Consider the following 21,399-nt stretch of genomic DNA (forward strand, 5'->3'; position numbering starts at 1 on the left):
CAGTCTTTTTCCATACTATAAAAGTAGATGCAAAGAGGGGGAGTTTCAGTCAATACTGACTTAAGTTACTTCAGAAGATTTGAAGTGATTTGAAGTACTTACCGTATTTAGTCTTTTTTTGGAGATTGCCATTTAAAAATCATTGTATGGAAAAAAAGACATTGCTCGCATCCCCTTTTACATGTTAAAGAATAAACAAAAGCGCTCTTCATTTTTCATTTTTGGGAAAACCATTCTTTCAACATGTATTGAACCCAGAACATTCCCATAATTCAGCATCAAAAGCCCAAGGTAAGGCTCGAAGTAAAATGTGTCAAGGCTTCCTAAAGTAATCTTTTCCCTGTCAAACAATGAGGGCTTCACTTTGATTGTAGTGTGTATGATAAAACGCACTCCACGTGCGTCTGATTGGTTGTATGTAAACATCTCATTAGGCTGGGTGTCTCTGAGGTCCTTCTCCGAGGGCTTAACGACCCCACAACTGAGATTTACAGAAATGAGCCCTAACACCCCTATTTCACAAGAGATAAAGTGACGTCTGGAAAGGAAACGTATGATACTCCACGCACTGCTTTAATAGCATTCGTTTTCATTATGTGCCAGAGAGATAAGTGGTAACAAACAGACTTCAAGGACGGAGCTTAACCAGCATCAAACTACACTCTGAGGGTTTATATTTCCACACAAGGGTCTGACACGCAAACTACATTGTTGAATAAATAAATGCACAAATTGTTTGTTTGCAGGAGAAAGTTCATAATGTTAAAAAAAAAAGAGTTCAGTTTGCTTTTAGTCTGCAAATGCAGAGGATTTTATCATGCATTGTTTCTAAAGTGAACCACTAACCTTGTTCAGATGACAGTGACATTGACTGCTATCCACTTAAGATAATTGAATGACATATTGAAGTCAATCAAATCAATCCAGTCAACAAGCTAATTGAGGGATGAATCGCCCAGTGCCGTCTCCAGGGACAATGACGTTTGGGGAATGAGATGGCCTTTCATACAGACTTGCTTAGAACGCAAAAACACTGGCTGTTTACCCATGCTGACTTCACCCAAGCAATCACAGCAAAAGCAGGAGAGGATTGTTTGTGAAGAGAATGGCCTGGAATATTTCCCCAGGATACTGGGAAACCACTGTGTGAGATAGCTGCAGTTTTGAGATTGGTGCAGGGTTCATTTTTATTGGTGCATCTTCTCCTGCTTTGGCCAGTTTAGTTACTTGACCTCAAAGTAGTATTACATACAAGCAAAGTTCATGACTTACCTCTAAACGGTGCAGCGGGTCATTGGGTAAGTACTCTGCAATGAATTCCTCCAATGATTTGGGCTGATTAGATGAAGATTTTGATGGGGCTGGACTCGGAGAAGAAACCGTTTCTTGCTGCTTCAGTTGCTCCTTCTGAAGTCGTTTCTCTTTCCTAATGTCCTTAGCTTTCCGACACAGAGGCCTGTTGGGGTCGGCTCCCTTACCTAGAATTAAGAAGACAACCATGATTGAAGATATTTTCACGTTGATTAACGGTCTTAATGACAGGCCAAGCATTATTGCATTGAATTTTCAGCATCATTAGTCCAGTCTTCAGTGTCACATGATCCTTCAGAAATCATTCTACTATGATGATTTGCTGCACAAGAAACATTTACTATCAATGTTGAAAACAGTTGTCCCGTTTCATATTTTTCTGGAAACCGAGATTTTTTTTTATCCGAGAACATTAAAAGGAACTTTATCTTTTGTAACATTATAAATGTCCTTATTTTAATTACTTTTTATGAATTTAATGCATCCTTGCTGAATAAAAGTATTATTTTCTCTTTTTTATATATATTACGGACCACAAACTTTTAAATGGTAGTGTATATTTAGCACAACAGGGAAAACTTTATTGATGAAGAATTCATTTTTATTATTGATGCTTTACAAACTTTGTGACAATTTGCCACTATATACACTATAAATTATTTGTCACTTCTGACCAGACTCCCATCACTGATAAAAACCCTAAATCTGTTATTTGGGGCGGCAGTGGCTCAGTGGTTCATGTAGGTTGTCTACAAACCAGAAGGTTGGTGTTTCAATCCACCTGACCAAGCGTCGAGGTGTCCATGAGTAAGACACCTAACCCCAGCGGCTCCCGACGAGCTGGATGGCGCCTTGCTTGGCTGACACCGCCGTCGGTGTATGAATGAGTGAATGAATGGGTGAATGTGAGGCAATATGTAAAGCGCTTTGGTGGCCATAGGTCTGTGAAAGCGCTATATAAATGCAGTCCATTTGTTAAAGGGGTCATGACATGAGAAATCAAATTTGCCTTGATTGAATATGACAAACAAGGTCTTTGTACCATTAAAACATCCTGACACTTGCCCAAACTGGATGCAAACATTGGGTCAAAAGCAAATAGAACCCATTAGAAATCACTAATGTTGTCATCGCTGAATGCAATGTCAATGTATAATCAAGTTATGTTTACCACAGGATTTATTTGACACATAAAAAAAAAAAAACTCAATATAAAAACATAGGAAAATCTAGAAGAAACCAGTGGCAAATTAGACTTTCAGGTTCTGACGTCATACCTGCACCAATCTATAGCGAGTGACCGTTGATACTCTTTCCTTTGCAATGGCGTTAGCCAATCATAACTCGTTTACTGACAAGCCTTAAAAGGAGCCGACCCTTAAAAACTGATCAGACAGAGGGTTAGAATGAAGGTTGAAAATAACTGTTTTTCCACATATCTATATTAGTTTCTTTGCTTTATTTTGTGCAACTTAACATTATAAGAGAACCTCAAGGAACATATTAAAATAATAAAATTAACCAAGTCATGACCCCTTTAAAATGAACATGATACTGCATTTGCATTTTAGTTTTATAATTAAAGGAGCAAATTAAAGGTGGAGAACTGATTTCATCCATTATTCATTTATTGAATGGTGTCAAGTTGGTGTTTTTATGTTGTTCTAAGTTATTCAACTTAGGTAATTCATCTTTTTTCTTCTTTTAACATTTAGAAAAAATGTGTACTGATGAATTGTGCACATTAAGACCAGCGAAGTAACCGGGGCCATTTTGATTTCATACTGACTTGGTTAGCTACATGTGGCATGTGTAATTTTTAAGAACATATGCCCACAAGCAGAGGCACACCCTGTGTCTAAAGTATGTCAAATAAATAGTTCTGCACAGTGGAAAACTTGACATCTCCAAAAAGAGCAGAGGAAAACCAGCAGCAGGAGTCTAAAAACCTGAGGGCCGAGATCCCCAATGAAACAATACTAAGCATCCATTTACAGACTACCACATAAACTGTGCGGCATGTTGCTGGTGATATCTGGTAGAGGGGCGAAGACTACAGGAGAGGTATAATCAATAACAGGTCTTGCGTACATCCCACATTTGGAGCCGTTTTGCTGGGTGTGAGAGCATGTTTCCATTAGCGGCTCGCGGGCACATTCGCTAACCGTAGGAGTGTGTGAAAGCAATCCTTTGAGCGAGTTACGAGCACGATGTGTGCGCTCCAATGAGTCGTCCAGTTAGCATTAGTAAACGCAGGGCCGAGTCCTCCCGTTTAGATGGAAGTCATTTGCGCTCCTCTGACATCATGACATCATCGCAGCTGTAAAACAACACGGGCTCTGTTTGTTGACACCCGCTGCTTTTGCGAGGATTGTTCAGACCACTCGCACGTTTAAATGAAAGTGTCAAGATGGTTGTTCATTTTCCCTAAAGGAAACTGAAGGAGGTGGTAATCCCAGATTGGGAATGACAGGCAGGGCTGGTCAGGAAAGGGGGGGACGGACAGGGTCATTGAATCAGTCACGGTTTCAGAGTGTGCAACAGCAGCCCTGGCAGTCAGCCATCCATTTACTACTGAGAAAAGATTAGAGAGTGAGCTTTACGGTGTACAGTAATGGTGTAATGCTAAGATAACACTCAGACACACACTCCAGTCATGAACTTGCAGTGCAGTTTATCTCTGACAACAGTCAACCACTCAATAACCTTATTTCACCTAAAAATGTTCATAATTCTGAGGCATTTCTAGCTATAATTACATTTCCGAGGATCATTTAAGAGGTGTTTGCTGGCGCAAAACTTGCTCATTTGATTTTAGGATGCTTGGCTGGGGATTACAACGCATTTGCCAAAGTCTCTGTGATACTCTGGTCTCTAGACACGGCTCTAGGCGACTCTGAGCTGATTAACTGGCAATTATGAAAACAGACACACATATTTGACACATTAAATGGTTCACATCCTGCCCTACTGGTCAAGAACCATTTGTTGGACAGAGCAATCTAAAACAGTTTATGTGTGATAATGTATATTAATCTTTGGCCGTATATATCTGTGTATACAGTACAATAACCCGCTCACTCCCTCTCTTTCTCTCGAGCCCCCCCCTCAATCTCTCTGGACCGGGGCCAGTCCCTCGGAGTGCTCCCGGCATCCCATGTCAACAGTTTACACGCCGACATCCTGTTTGGAGCAATAAGGAAAGCAGGGCCATTTCCTGCCTGTCCCTGTGCCAGCCGTCGACGAGCGTCAGCCTGCCATCAAACCCTTTCAACCCGGTTAGAGAGAGAGAGATAGAGAGATAGAGAGATAGAGAGATAGATGGATAGATGGATGGATAGATGGATAGATGGATAGATGGATAGATGGATAGATGGATAGATGGATAGATGGATAGATGGATAGATGGATAGATGGATAGATGGATAGATGGATAGAGAGAGAGAGAGAGAGAGAGAGAGATAGAGAGAGAGATAGAGAGATAGATAGATAGATAGATAGATAGATAGATAGAGAGAGAGAGAGAGAGAGAGAGAGAGAGAGAGAGAGAGAGAGAGAGAGAGAGAGAGAGAGAGAGAGAGAGAGAGAGAGAGAGAGAGAGAGAGAGAGAGAGATCACATCTCACAAAACCTGTCAGGATCGTATAAATCAAATAAAAATTCATTAAAATAAGGAATTATATACTGCATAAAAAAGGATGCCTATTTATAAAACCATTATGATTTGTTGCATTGCTGCATCAAGGCCACAAGACATAAAGTCATGAAGTAAGTTGTTTGTTTGTTTTTTGGAAAAAATTAATACTTTTATTCAGTTAAGATGCATTAAATTAAACTGATCAAAAGTGACAGTAAAGACATTAATAATGTTACAAAAGATTTCTATTGCAAATAAATGCTGTTCTTTTGAACTTTCTATTTATCAAGAAATGATGAGGAAAAAATTATCACGTTTCAACGAAAATATGAAGCAGCACAGCTTTTTTCACCATTTATAATAATAATAAATGTTTTTAGAGCAGCAAATCAGCATATTAGAATTTCTTTTTCTTAAGTTATATTTTTGGGCTTTTTTGTCTTTATTTAGAAAGGTCAGGAAAATGTGCTTAATTGTCTATAGAGATATAAATATCGAGATATAAATACATAGATATATAGCTAGATCGATAAGCTTAATTGACGTTAAAATAATGTCACAATACAACAACAAAAAAGTCCTGTCTTCTCTCAATCGATAGATTGATATAGAAAGTCCTGAACAAAAATGGAGTGAAATATGGCCTGGACATATTCTGGATATGTTTCAAGGGATTCGCCCATAATTCACTTTAATTTTAGGCTACAAAAAAATTGTGTTAGAAGAGTGCAGCATTAACCGGATACAACTTGTTAGTTACACTTGCAATACAAAGCACAAATTTGGACCGGCTTTAAAAAGCACATTGATAACAGACTATTTACACTTTCCTCAAATAAATCTGGCCTTTACACGCTTCGCATGAGACGCGGGACCTCCTTCAGGACCTCCGAGCGCTGCTCTGTGACTTCCTCCGACAAAGAGCCAGAGTCATCGAGACAATTAGCCCTTTCTTAACACTCATTCTTCCCTCTTTTCCTGTTAATACCTCCAGTTGACTTAGAGGAGGGAATGTTTCCGGCCAGGGTTGTAAATACGGCACAGGGATGATAGAGATGTTGAATGGCTTTCTTCCAAACCAGAGTAAACATGAACAAGAGCTAGAGCAGATGCTGGGCCGGATCCAGGTCGAAGACAGCCTGCGTTCTGTTACTTGCACTGTTTAACTGAACTATCCTGAGCGGATAGGAGCCGGTGTGGTGCTGTTTGGTTATAATACAGTAGAGTATTGTATGAATTCATCATCACACTATACTCAAGCACACACACCAAGAAAACCCCTCAACACGGCTGACGGGGGTTCATGGCCCCAGGACAATTCACAATTGGTTTGAAAGCAATACAGCTGCTTAGGATCAACATAGAAGTGATAGTTTTAATCACTTGTCACTTTATCACTTTCCGCCCGGTTACGACAGTGTTATGTTAATGACGTAAATGCAATTCAACTCACTTAAAAATATTAGTACAGCACTTTTCAAAAAACATTTTATTCCCAAAACAGCTTTACAAAAAAAAAAAAAAAAAGACAATGACAATCTCCAGCAAGCAAGGCAACTAAAGCAAAGAAAATCTTCTTAAAGAGATAGTTCACCCAAAAAATTCTGAAATAATGTATATGACTTATTTTCTTCTGTGGAAAACAAAAGATATCTTGAAAAATGTTTGTGGTCGAAACAACATGTACTGTATGGACAAAAAACACACACACACACTTTTCAAAATATCTTCTTTTGTGCTCCACAGAGGCCAGAAATGCATATAGGTTTACAGACATGATGGCGCGTAAATGATCGATCATTCCTTTAAGATCAAACCTGAGGAGGAACCAAGATCTAACTCTGAGAGCTCATATTCCTCTGACTGGGACAGTTTTAAAGATAAATAAATAAATAAATAACTAAATAAATAACAAACACTGAATATTACCATGTTTGAAAACACTGATCGGATTGTACTGAGGTCTGATAGACCTTTAGCAAATAAACACGTGGTGTTGCAAGCGGGCCGTTGTGTGCAAGGGAGAGATAAACTCTGACAGATCCGTTCCTGCGGAAGACACATTCTCCCTCTATAGCAGTTAACAGTTCGTAAAAAGTCCAGAACTGCCTTTCCTTGAGGACTCATGGACACACATTTACAGTTGCGCACACTCATGTGCATGCAGCAACTCACAGACACATTCCTTCAGATGTATGTACTACTCCTGCAGAAACACACACACACACACACACTTATGCGGACTCCCGGAGGGGACAGTGTAAGGTATATTTGCTGTGCGGGGATGACTCGGGGCTGGGTGAATTAGAGCTGGCACACTCCTTTATGAAAGGAAAACATATGGAAAGAAGAACAGTTGGACGTGGGGAAGAGAAACACTTTTACTACCTGGACCAGCCTTTTCTGGCACAGTCAATACCAAAACACACAAGTCAGATGCAGATGCAGAAGCTCAACCACTTAGTCAGCATGAAATCAAAATGTACTTTCATAATACACATTCCTGGTCTATTAGTGCAACCATTCAACACCTCAGAAACTGCTCAGAACCGCTGCTCAGATCACAACAAATCTAGTTTTAATTGTTCTTTCTTAGTTTCTCATTAACATGAATTATGAGTGAAGTTCTAAGGCTGTTCACGTGTTCTCGCTTCACTTCATTCAGCTCAAATATCCAGAGAGACCATTTACAGATTCTGTTGTTTATAACCGGAGCATTAACCTCAAGTGAGGAATCAGTCATTTAGCTCCGTCTGTGTCAACGCTAACAACAGACATAATTCAGACGTAAAGATGGTCATAAAGCAAGGAGCAATAAATTTGTCACCAGGTGGTTTCCGTTTGGAGATGGAGAGAGCGAGAGTTCTCTCCTCCTTTTGGGAGCCTCTATAAATCCTTCCCATTTCCGGACTGTTCAGTGGGGGTGCTCATTCCAGGGGCTTGTAGATGAATCGGATTTTTAATTTGGCTAAAATTCATATTCAAAGATGTATGGTCCTCGTGCCTCAAGTCTACAGGGAATTTATTATACGTTTTGGCTCACAACACTTGACCCTCGGAGGAAAGCTAGTAGATTACATTTTTTTACATTTAACTAAAGGATAAGATGGTGAAATTGTTTAACATAGGAAATGACACTTGCAGGAATACTTGCAGTATCATTTTACACAGATGATGTGAAAAAAGTTTATCTCCCAAGGGAGCCACCACATTTATTTCTTGGCATATGCTGCCCTCTATTGATCCTCAGTGGAATCCCTTGTTTTGCTATTCTAAGTTTCTAGAGGCAAGGCAAGTAGTCATTTATCAGACACTTATCCTTACTTACTAGTAGTCATTTATCAGACACTTATCCTTACTTACTAGTAGTCATTTATCAGACATGTATCCTTACTTACTAGTAGTCATTTATCAGACACTTATACTTACTTACTAGTAGTCATTTATCAGACATGTATCCTTACTTACTAGTAGTCATTTATCAGACATGTATCCTTACTTACTAGTAGTCATTTATCAGACACTTATACTTACTTACTAGAAGTCATTTATCAGACACTTATCCTTACTTACTAGTAGTCATTTATCAGACACTTATCCTTACTTACTAGTAGTCATTTATCAGTAGGGCTGGGTATCGTTCAAAATCTTTCGATCCGGTGCCATTTTCGATACCTCAGTTTCGATACCGGTTCCTAACGATACTTTTTTCGATACCGATTTTATGAAATCCATTTTAACAAGATTACATAACACATTACCTCAGAAAATGTTGGTTTTATTTTTTCAGTTTGATTCATGCTCCTTAGCCAGTGCACAAAGGAACAAAAAATGTTTTATAAAGAGCTCATGCTCTCCAAAGTGATTTTTAAAAAAATAAAAAATACAGTAAAACTTGTAATATTGTGAAATAGTATTACATTTTAAAATCTTATTTGAATATATTTCAAAATGTAATTTATTTCTGTGATGTCAAAGCTGAATTTTCAAAATCATTACTTCAGTGTCACATGATCCTTCAGAAATATGAAAACAGTTTGCTGCTTAATATTTTGGAAACTATAATACATTTTTTTCATGATTCTATGAATAAAAATGTCAAAAGAACAGCATTTATTTAAAAATGAAATATTTTGTAACATTACACGTTTTAATGTCAATTTTGATAACTTTAATGCACCCTTACTGAAAAAAAAAAATTCTGACTAACCAACACATTTTTGAACGGCTGTGTACACTCAGTAGGTTATTATTGCAATATAAACACTGTCAGAGTGATCAACAAGGTACCTCTTCATTTACGAGTTGAAGGCGAAGCAACTTTCTGCTATTATGTTTACTCCGTGGCCGTGCACTGTCAAGGTCTTCATCATATTTATCGTGGTACCGGTCTTTGCAGCAATTATTTTACCGCAAACACTGCATCGCGCGCTGTTGGCATCGAGCCTGGAGAAATCATGTACCCACACTTTTGATCGACTTTTCCACATCTATAAGGTATTATGTGTGTGTGCTCGCGTCTCATGAATATGTTCGCGGAGAGTTTGTGTGTGTGTGCTCGCGTCTCATTGAGTATGTGCGCGAGTTTTGTGTGTGTGCTCGCGTCTCGTATGCGCGTGGAGAGTTTGTGCGTGCTCGCGTCTCGTATGCGCGTGGAGAGTTTGTGCGTGCACGCGCGTCTCATATGAGTATGTGCGCGGAGAGTTCCGCGCTTCTCGTGTGTGTAGAGTTACGCAAACTCTACACATGTATGTGCGTGAGCAACTTTATGTGTGTCGTTGTGCATTTCATATGTATTTGAGCACTGACATTGACGAGTTAACCCCTTAGGTATCGAAATCTGGTACCGAACAACATGTCATTTTTCGATACTCGATGGTATCGAGGCAATTCGATCGGTACCTAAAAAGTATCGAAACTCGGTACCCAGCCCTATTTATCAGACACTTATCCTTACTTACTAGTAGTCATTTATCAGACACTTATACTTACTTACTAGTAGTCATTTATCAGACATGTATCCTTACTTACTAGTAGTCATTTATCAGACATGTATCCTTACTTACTAGTAGTCATTTATCAGACACTTATCCTTACTCACAAGTCAAGTTGGGAACTGACAACTGGTTCTTATTCCAAACTGGTTTTATTTTTGGACCCAGATGATTTTAATAACATTAGGTTCCCTTAATGTAGTGGTTCCCAACCAGGGAATTTTAAATTGTCATTTGGGATGAGACAAAAGCATTAAAATAAGCTAAAACAACTAAAATTGTATTTTAAATCAGCCCCGTTAACAGGTGTTTTTTTCTCTCTTTGGAGAACCAGGGTTCTGATGGTCTTGATAAATGTGGATATATGTGGAAGCCTAATTTTAAAAGTGTGAATTCAAGACCTGGAAAATTAATGTGAATTCATAAAATATTGAAACAAAATGAGCAATTTTACAATGAATATGCATTTTACTAGTTATGCCAAGTTCCAAAAATAACTTAGAAATTGTAAGTAAAAAAAATAAAAAAAAGTGACTAGGCCTTCGAATATTGTCAAGCCTTAATTGTTGAAGTATCAAAGTCTTAAACCTTAAAGTCTCTGAATCAACGTAGTTCAATTTTCAAAAAATATTTTGAAAAAAAAAATAAGACCAAAGGAATTGTTTTTGTAGTAATCGCTAAAAAAAAAATAGTGAACTAAATGTGATTGGAAAGGCATTACACAAAGACACTATAAAGACATCACATCTTTCTACCGCAAAGCCCTCACTGGTTGCACACAACAGCAAACATTCGGCAAGACCAGTGTAAGACCAATTCAAGGATAAATGAACCAATTCTTTTTAATGAAATGGTCAAAAAGATTTATAAGCCTGAATCACTTAGCCTAGAAATCTAGACACACCCTAGCGGAAGCAAAAATTATTTTGCAGCCAGTGTCGTCTAGCAACTCTCCGTTGACTTTCAAGCTGGAAAAAACAAACTCTAGTCAGGCCAATCAAATCGTGTATAGAGTCGGTGGGCGGGCTTAACATAATGACGGCAGAGTTGCGAATTCCGCGTGAATTCCCTGCTACTTGAAAACAAAGAAGAGCTGCTGCTGCTGGCGAACAGCGGCTTTTCGAATCGGCTTTGGCCGCGACTCTGGAAGACTTGGAGTTAAGCTTTTCTTTGAGAAAAGAACAAAGAACGGCACTGAAGTCATTCTTAAAAAAGGAAGATGTGTTCGGAGTTTTGCCGACCAGATATCGCAAAAGTTTAATCTATCAACTAGCTCCGCTGGTGGGCAAACGCTCTGGTTGGTTGTAGCGCTATCCTATTGCGTGCAGGGGGAATTTGAAAGACAACCGTTTATCCCGCCCCTCGGATTGAGCCGTGCCAGACCCAACATCTTGATGTAGGTCTGGCTTGCCAGGCAATGAATCACTTGCTGGCTGACTGAAACAATCACTCAATCAATCAATCAATCGCTACTTTGGACGAAAAGAACCAAGAACTGTAACTGTGTTATTTGAGACTTAAATGAGTGTAGAGACTGACCTGGCTTGGCCGTAACATTTGAGGTTTTCTCTGCTGAAGCAGGCGCTGCATCTTCTCTGGGCGTTGAGTTGGAGGACTCAGTGTCTAGGCTGGTGGTGATGTCTTGTATTTCACCGTGGTCTATTTTCAGTGGATCTTCAGGAGGGGGTCGCACATCTTCTTCATGCACTGAGTTCATGGGCTCTCCTAAAGAATCAACACATTTAAATTTAAGATGACCATCATGGATAATGTGATGATGTCACACTTACACTTGGAACTATCAAATTATGCAGGGCCACGTTTCCCAAAAGCATTGATGAGCCTAAGTTGTAAACCAACTGCACCAAAGGACTCTACGATCTACTTACGCTTACAGTGCTTTTGGGAAACGCAGCCCAAATCATTTGAAAAGAAAACCACAATTGGGAATGGGTGCATTAAAGGGATAGTTCACCCAAAAATTTAAATTCTGTCATTAATTACTCATCCTCCTGTCATTTCAAACCCGTAAGACTTTTTATTCATCATCTTCATTCATCATAAAATTGAGATTAAACTACTGGAGTCACATGTATTACTTTAATTATGTTTTTACTACCTTTCAGTTGCGTAGCTGTCAATGGAGGGACAGAAAGCGCTCAGATTTCATCAAAAAGATCTTCATTTGTGTTCTGAAGATGAACGAATGGGTTTCGGGTTTGAAATGACATGAGGATGAGTAATTAATGACAGAATTTTTATTTGGGTGAACTAAACGTACAATTAAACACCCTCAAACAAGCTATAAATTTATGTCTAAATGGTATGAAATGGATCTTGTACTTGCAAACACAATTTTAGTTCATAAACACTAAGAAAATGTGTCATGCCCAACACCACACAAACAAATTGAGCACAAGAAACACAAGACATGTAGAAAAGGAGAAGAAAATAGCAAAATATGGGAGGGATAACACATGATGCCTGGGTGACATGGAGGGGAGTCTGGTTAATGTCTGGCCAACAGCACAAAGCGCACCTGACAAAAACGACTGGGTTTTTCCTGCAGCTATAGCCACTGTCCTCTGAAGTATGGAAGAGATGGGCTTTAGACGGCTTTTGATTTCTTCTAAAACATCTGGGATGGCATATTAAATCAGACCAGACCACAAGATATAAGAAACAGACAGAGGCTATACCTGTGGAAAACATGCCTTGGGGATGCAACTCTTCTGACTGGGCTATATATTGAGTCGGATATATTTAGATATGATTTTGTGCGAATGTATATTAAAACAACATTGTGAAAATAAGAGACATTTTTATAGAATCTTTGATTTAAACTTATTGTGAATCATTTCAAACTGTCCATTTTATATTCCAAACGTTTGTGTCACTCAGAAATGTTAATCTTCACAATTCATTAAGTGGCATTTCTCATATAGTGTATGAACATGTTTCATTATAAATATAATGCAAATGTACTGCAGGTGGATGTCATCATATCATATCATAAATTATTAAATATTCTCTTGTTCATTTTGAATCTGTTTTCAATGTTGAAATGGTGGTTTGTGTCATTTGAAAAACGAATCTCCATATCGGAGAAATTTCATAACTAAATATAAATACTGAATGTAATCAAAAGGCTCTAATTTATGAGCCGCCAAGTTAAAAAGTAAATTATGTGTTTGAATAGGCCTCTTCGATTTGTGGCATCACACCCTCATGTTATTTTCATGTTCAGATGTAATGAAGAGGTTTTCAAGTTATTTAACAAAACAGATCAAATAAACATTTAACATAGCATCCAGCTTCATGATACCAAGTTGTGGATCATGACTGATCACGATCAGAAGCCAAATGATCTAGTAAGTGGCACTCGCTCCTCGCTCACCTTCATGTCCCTCATCACACCGCTCCACTGGCATCTCTCCTTTGGAGAGAAACTTGTTCACTCTCTTCAAGGTCTTTTTGTGAGTCTTCGACGGATGGAAGTTCAAGGCATGGCACCTGCCAAACAGTAAGCACAACAACTAGTAAAGTTCTATATAAATGCCTCACTCATTCAACATATTAATGTATAAAGAAAGATCAAATACACCATTTGTTTCCAGCAAGCCGTGGTCACACTAGACTTTAAGCATGCGAAATGTCTTCGGACACTGCAATAGTCGTGATATGACTTTATAAACATGAATTAAATATATAACAAATAGTAATACATTCAAAATGTAAAAATATACAATCTACTTAACTTTACTGCAAAAATATAATTCTTTTAATTCAGCCAAGAGGTCACTCTGTGACGCATCGATCTTTTACTGCTAACACGTCTTCACGTGATGCAAATTCGTGATGCAAGTCAGAGTTCACCCAACTTTGGACACAGCGAAACGCAAAACTTTGCATGAGCTTGCGTTTTACGGTCTGATGCATTTGCATGCGTAAGAATGGAATGTTTATACACATTTAAGAAGATCACTCAATAGTCAAATTTAACTATAAGATATTCATTTTAATTTATCACAAAGTATCCTATATACACAAGCAAGCTTTTACCTGATGGTGTACTGTGGGCAGCATGTCTTATTCATGATAGGCTTGTAAACATATTTGCCACTTCTAAAAAAACAGGAAAAGAACAAAGGGGAGATCAATTTAAATATAATAAAAAAATTATTTAGCCATACATCAATAAGCCAATGATTCATTAAACCAATTATAATAAAATCATGGTTAAAAATTCAGTTATTTTAATAAGTTATATAATTTATTTAAAATGTATGCTCATACATTTTAAATAAATTATATTTATTTTCTTTACTAAACCTGGCATTGTTTACTATGAATATTGCTGACTCTACTTTGATTTTCAACATTTGTAACTCACTTTGTAAGTGTCTGCAAAATGAATAAATGTACAGTTTTCTTGCCAAATATATCCAGATTAAAAAGTGGTTTCATGTTGAATTGAACCATTTGTCTTGTTCAAAGAAGTGTGTGAGCTCAGGGAGTATCTCTGAATCTGTCACTGTGTTAAGCTCATTAAACTGCCCAGACTAATGCATCCTGTTAATGTGTAAAAGTGTTTCCTGCTAAGACATTACGCAAGAAATCCTAATCATGCAGCACATGATTTAAAGTCAAGTAAGAAGATTGAATTATGAAACACTCATTATTAGGAATTTAACAGTTCAGAGGTCAGACAATAGTTGATATCAGGACCTTCTCCAGCCTCTGTCGATGAGATCTTGGTAGTCCTGCACTGTCATAGTATGGGACCACATGCCTAGAGAGAGAACACCGATATTTAGATCATACACAACACAAACTTATCAAGTTAAACCTCTTAAATAAAGACATGCATGAACATGAGAACAGGAGGGCATCTGATCCTTATAGCCTTGTGTTCTGAGACACAGTGAGCCTCAAATGGACACACAGTTCAGGAAGGGAAAAAGTTTCCTTTGACGTCATGGAGAATTAAGCTCCCACACAGGGACACGTATAGGACATCTGTCCTCAAAGCTTTGAGAATTCTTTCAGTTTTTTTGGCTGTGGGGTTAAGATGTCTCTTTATCTAGATTGAGCCATAATCTATCAACATAAACACTGAGGAGAATACAAACACCTCTTGTGGACTAAAAACAAAGATTAAACCACACAATACCGACAAAACATTTAAACAATGACACATGTACACAAATAAAAATGAGTGAACAATAAACATTTCTCAATGTGAAATGGTAATAACAATAACAATAACGAGAGGGCAGGATGTCTGATATATAAATGTGAAATAGGCTAGAACATCTTTTACATAATATTTAATCAAAGCTGACAAAAAAAAAATATTTCAAAACAGAAATGACTGATTAGGTTGTTGGTAGATTTCGGGACTGAAACAAGGGGTGCTAATGCTCCTTTACTCTGGCAAAGAAGAACAATCAGCTGATTTATATAGCTAGTAAAATTCATGTTCAGAATCTCCATATTTACTTTAAGCAATAACACAGTCTAAACCTTTCAATAACAATGTATGATATTATATCAGTAGGCTACATCATCTGATATTTATTATGTTATTTAAGTTTTGCATTACTTTTGCCAGAACTAATTATTTCCATAATCTAGCGCTTTCCTTTTTAAGAGCATGATTTATTCATATAAGAAAGGTGGAGAATTTTATTTATTTTTTTTAGACATGAAAATGCACATTCCGAACTAAAATGGTTGTAATTCAAGTATGCTTTAGAATATCCAGACATAAGATTGGTCTTGTTTTAAAGAAGACATTTGGCAGATTTTTGTAGAAGTGAAATATATTAAGAAAGTGAAATAGAAAAAAAAGTTATAGAAGTTTGAGATTATGAAAATGTACAATGTAAAAATGTAATTATTCATATTTTATATAAAATATATATTTTCAAAACATGTTGGACTCTAAAACTGCAAGAAAATCAAAGCCAAAAATTGTGTTCCAAATTTTAGGTTGATAATATCTAAAAAAAATTGATAAGATTTTGAAAAGATTTGGTTTGGGCGCAGTACCAAACCTTTTCACTATGTGACAACCATAGACTGTAAAAAATATGGACAAAGCGTCTGTGACGTCACCCATAGACTTTCTGAGGGTCCAGGCAATATGTGCATTTGTACCTAACAACAGATGTTGCAGTAAACAACATTACAGATCATCTTCGTTGTATTAAAATTTAAAATGACAAAACTCAACCCAGTCTCTTTTTGTTAAATTTCAGATTTATCAATATTAGCTATTATAAAAGTATAATAAGTAAAAGGTACAAGAAGCTATACAAATAAAGCAAACAATTCAGTCAAACATACAAAGTCAGCGCTCTAGTCTAACCATACAACGGTAAAGCTAAATAGCTTATAAAGTTATGAAACTTCCCCTCAGCCAAAACGATTGGCCAGGGAACAAATTATAAATTCACGAGACCAAAAATCGCCCGTTAGATATAGACAAGACGAATTATATCTCAGGTTTAACCACTACAGAGACGCCAGAGTCAGCGGCAAACGTCAGAACGACTAGCCGAGGACAGGCTGTTCCAGGCGGGGTACATGAGCGTTGAGCGTTGAGCGTCCGCTGATCGTCTGGATCTCACAACTGGATAAAATTTTCATAAATCTTTATAAATAAACCACAGATTTGAGCTTTAAACAACTATATTCTCACCTGAAAAACTCTTTAAACTATTTCATAATACAGAAACAGTAGTATTATATTTTAACTGTGTTAAAAAATGGCGCTTCTTTTGTTGTCATTCTCCTTGGCCCAGCCTATGCTCGTTATCAGCTGTCAATCAAGCTGTCAATCAAAGTTAACCACGCCCTTATTTGTCATACATTTTATATTTAAATACGATCCAAAAACTAACGAGTTAGAAAAAAATTCACCCCCCTCACAGTTGTCAGGCACTCGGAACCTATCGAAAAATACAATAAAAGTCCATGGGACCAACCTGTAAAAACATGAATTTATGCTGTGAAAACGGACATTTTAACATGGTGGTATATAGACATTTGCTCCCTTTTGGGACCTCCCTCTAACGGATTTTCAGTTTTTCGCACTTCCGGGTAGGCTTCATTTTTCAGATTAGAATGTTGCCGCTTGGTGACAACCAGACTCCATGGCTGGATCCCTATGGATCTCCTTCGAGTTCACACTTGTCACTTGGTGACGTCAGAAGTGCAAACCTAAGGGGCGCTGGCCTCGAGTCCACGAGGGCATGCAAGAGTGTATTTTGGGACAGGCTTGATGACATCAAGCCACCGACAGTCAAACAGCCACAAAACTCCTCCCCTCATTTATCTGATTGGCCGTTCGCAACTTCGCAATGATTCCGGGGTAGGTAACTCGTGTGGAGGGTGCGAAAGTGCGGGCTTCGCCGAAGTCGAGGGCACAAAGGCAGAATGTGAATTTTGAATTCTGAAATGTAGAATGGGACACCCTACGGACTCGTACACTTGGCGAGCACGCGCAATTTAAGGCCACGAGACATGAGAGGTCCACATGAAGTGTGCCATTTGGGATCCAGCCTATTACCGTCCATATAAGGGCACCTCCATTTCCATTTGTGGTTTGAGTGATCTGAACCATTTATTTCCACAATTTTCATACAATTTATGAAGTAGATATCCTATGTAGTATGCTAGAAGTATGGGAAGTTTGGCAGATTTTGATAGGAATTCAATCTCTAATAAACACATACAAAGAACAAGTATGTGCGTTATAGTTCGCTGCCACATCACAAATAGTGAATCTATTATTTTTTTCTTCTTTTATATTTAAAACATTTTCAGACCTTTTTTTCTAAAAGAAATTGAATGGATGTTATCTTTTGGACTCTTAGCATGAAAACAAGAGGTTTCTACCATTCTTTCATGATTTTTCATGTTCATCGCTATTTCAAAATAAAGGTCTGAACACGCCGTAGGAGTATGAAAATATTATTGTTGCAAATTGATAAATTACGGATCCTCTGTTATTTATTTTGAAAACCAAATATGAAAACTAGAGATTGTAAGCTTTCAAATGATTGGCTATATAGTTTGTCAAGATTCGTTTAGGTTTAGTATAGAATATTACTGTTTTAAATATGTAATGGCTGTGGGCCCCCCGGGCCAAATATTGATTTGATTTAAATCAATTTTAATGTTGGGAATTGGGACTGATTTTGGAGCTGGCTCAAGTTAAAACACTAAGGGGGAAAAAATTTGATTAAAAACCCTAATTGAACAAAATAATTATAATTAAAAAACTTCCAGAATTCAGGCCAGGAAAAGCAGACACTCATTGTTAAGGTCTACGGGCAAAGCCGATTGTTTTCAGAGCACAAACAAACAAACAAACGATTCAATAGCACAGAACATGACACAGTCCAGAAAGATCCATTAAGCAACATCAGTCAGATCACCGCAACAACAGAGACAAGAGGTTTGCTTTTACCGGACTTATCCATTAATCTAGCCCATACGGGGCGGGTTTTTCAGAACACAACACAATAGACACTGATTAGGCAGAGGCAGATTAAAAAAAATCAGGTAACAAGCCCTGAAAAGATTGAAAAGGCATAAAAAATATATAGGCCTATATATATATATATCTATATATATATATAAAAAAACAGTTCAGGCCCAGTCTGCACAACAACAACGTAAAACAATTAAAAGGAAACTACGAAGGTGTGCTTCTTATTATAACACACAAGGGGTTCAGGCATTGTGTCATGGCACATAATGTCACCTTTGGGTTAAGCATTAGCCTGGTATGATGCAAACTCTTTGCATAAAGTCAAAAGTTTATGACAAGTCATTCAAGATAGTTCAGAGTCACGCAGCACCCGCTGTTCCTGGATTTGTACTAGTGCTGATATTTATGTCAATTGATAAACTTATACTTCGCAAAGAAAAGTTCAACTTCCAAATAAGAGATAAAATGGAACTGAAGAGTCAAGATGAAACCAAAACTGACCACAGTCACTTTCTTAATGCATTATCTTGGACTTACAGTATTGTGCATGATGCACATTAAAAAAAAAGTTAATCTTCATATAGTTTTATATTAACTTTCTACATTTTTTTCAAGTTGTTTTACTTTTCAACTGACATCATCAAGCCCTCTTGTACAGTATATTTCAACGCCTCAGCTCCATTCTGGTAACAACCAATTTTCCCAAATGAATTTGCAATTACTAAATTAGAGTCCTGTCCAACATTATTTCTCATTGAATATCCAGTTTAGATAGGAAATGCATCAAATCATAAAAGTAAAATGTGTAGCAAACAGAATTTCATTTTGACTTTGAAAGGTTCGGGTCCTTACTTTCACTTTCAAATTCTTGAAAGTGAAAGCAATCAATTAAACTCTATTCTCCTGCATGGCTAGACTATAAAAGTGTGATGACGGCCTATAAATCAGTGGAAGATGGAGATATCAAGAGTTACTGAGGCATTACGCATAGCCCTAGGTAATAAAGCATGTTGCTTAGGATAATATCTGCTAAATCAAAGTAAACCCGTCTCTGAACTTTCCCGTCCTAATGGCTTCCACATTATGTAGCATAGGGCAGATTAGGATCAGATTATCTTTAGCACCACTATTACTACTGCTATTACAACACCGCTTCCTCACAATCCTTGTTGATTTGCTTGTGTCACCACTTTTAACACCATTTGTCAACATCATCATCATCATAAAGGTAAATCAAAAAACATTTCGATGTGAATTCTCTGGTGGCTGTAGTACAAAAAAAAAAAAAACTGTCAGATCATGCAGTAAATATAATAAACCATTGGCCATCAATCTTTGGCAATTCCCTGGACCATTTTCCAGAATGATGGGAACCATGAACTATAAAAACTATGATACATTTTCTAAAATTGAGAGAAGACTTCTATCTCTAACTGTAATAAAAGAAAGTGCTAGAAGGTATAAGTGCAAAAAAAAAAGTACAAATTTAAAATATTAATAATTATTAGGCCTACTTAATTAATAAAATAGGATTAAATAAGATAAAATATAATAAATATAATTTATAATCTTACAATTAGTAAATACTATAATGAATAGAAAACATAATAATGTAACTTAATAGAAACATATTTTTCACAGAATAAATTGGGTCTTTATACTAAAAAATATGCCTTTCAAGCTTTAGGGCCCCTCATATATGATCTGTGACATCTAAAATACATGATATACAGTAAATAGTAGAGTAAATGTATTATTTTATAAACTCAGTGACCCTGTCTGCCTAGATTACACAACATAGACACTTAAGCCTATTTATTAGACTTCGCGTTATTATGAGATGAATAAACAGTTAGAATCCAGGACACTCTTTTTATAAAGATCTGAACTGTAAAACTTATTGCAAAAACAAGAATGGCACATAGAAGTAAATGACTTTAAGGTCCAGACAGGGGTGGACAAAGATGAACAGGCCTCTGCTATTCCCTCACATCAGGAAATGATTTCTATATTCTCTGTTTTTAAAAATACACTTTAAAACTGACATGTCAATGGCAAGAGAACATTTGGCTGACAGCTGACAAGCTCTTCACTATCCACCACAAACAAAGATTATGACACCATCTTACAGTTTATAATTAACTTGACAATGAAGTTCGTTTGGAACTATATAATTAATACTATAATATTAATAAAGCGTTTAAACATTTGACAAACCATGCTAATCAGTTCATGAAAGAGTCATCCCTTGTCGAAACAGTCATCGCTAATCAAAACAGAGAGGTCCAACCCGGCTTCCCTCAAACGTTCTGTCGATTCACTGATATATTGACCACAAACCATTAGAAACAGAGTAATGCCCACTCACCGTGTGAGAAATTGCCATTTTCATGTTTACAGTAACCGCAGCGATAGCCGTCATCTCCCCCAAAATACTCCACTATACTGTAAGATCCACCCGCTGCCATTTCCACGCTCGCCCAGGTACGATTAACGAACCCTACTATTGGTAAGGACAGGTTCATGAATATTAATTACGCTGCATGACGTTCGTCCAGCGCGCTGTCTGATTGGTCTGATTTTCTGAAAAACCGCCGTTAGTAAGTGAGCAATTATTCATATGAATGAGGTTACCGTGACGGGACGTCCCAAAAAAAGCAAGCAAACTATGGCAAGCCGTTTTCACTTTAATTCATTCCCAGGATATGAATAGCAACAATTAAATTTTCACTAGTTAACATACTAACTCTCGATATCAGGGATTATAGTTCTATTAGTTTTTTATGTGAATTTTTTACTTTTTTTTATGTGAATTCATGATATCAACAATTACTCGCAGAAATACAAATTCTTGATATCGATAATTAAATTTCAGTAAAAACTATATTTCTTGAAATCTGTAATTGTAGGCTATTTTATCTAGTTAAATGTCACCATAGGCTGCCATTCAAATTC

General features: G+C 37.2%; 1 protein-coding gene across 6 annotated transcripts in view; it reads right to left on the reverse strand.

The window, feature by feature from the left end:
• Positions 1-21,399, reverse strand: part of ate1 (arginyltransferase 1) — a 91,215-nt gene that overhangs the window by 68,689 nt on the left and 1,127 nt on the right. For 4 of the 6 annotated variants that reach the window (XR_014029084.1, XM_081351206.1, XM_081351205.1 and 1 more), the window contains exons 1-6: positions 20,813-20,949; positions 14,670-14,733; positions 14,004-14,066; positions 13,339-13,454; positions 11,481-11,666; positions 1,273-1,478 (exon numbers count right to left, since the gene is read on the reverse strand). Coding sequence is in view for 5 of the 6 variants with exons in the window: in XM_081351206.1 (XP_081207332.1) it covers positions 1,273-1,478; positions 11,481-11,666; positions 13,339-13,454; positions 14,004-14,066; positions 14,670-14,733; positions 20,813-20,912 (735 nt within the window). In the remaining variant the exon portion in view is untranslated. Of the gene's footprint in view, positions 1-1,272; positions 1,479-11,480; positions 11,667-13,338; positions 13,455-14,003; positions 14,067-14,669; positions 14,734-20,812; positions 20,950-21,399 lie in introns of those variants that run through there. The other 2 variants (XM_081351207.1, XM_081351208.1) reach the window with 1 other exon arrangement.

The sequence above is a fragment of the Scardinius erythrophthalmus genome, assembly GCF_964197995.2.
Source record: "Scardinius erythrophthalmus genome assembly, chromosome: 21".
Classification (NCBI taxonomy): Eukaryota; Metazoa; Chordata; class Actinopteri; order Cypriniformes; family Leuciscidae; genus Scardinius; species Scardinius erythrophthalmus.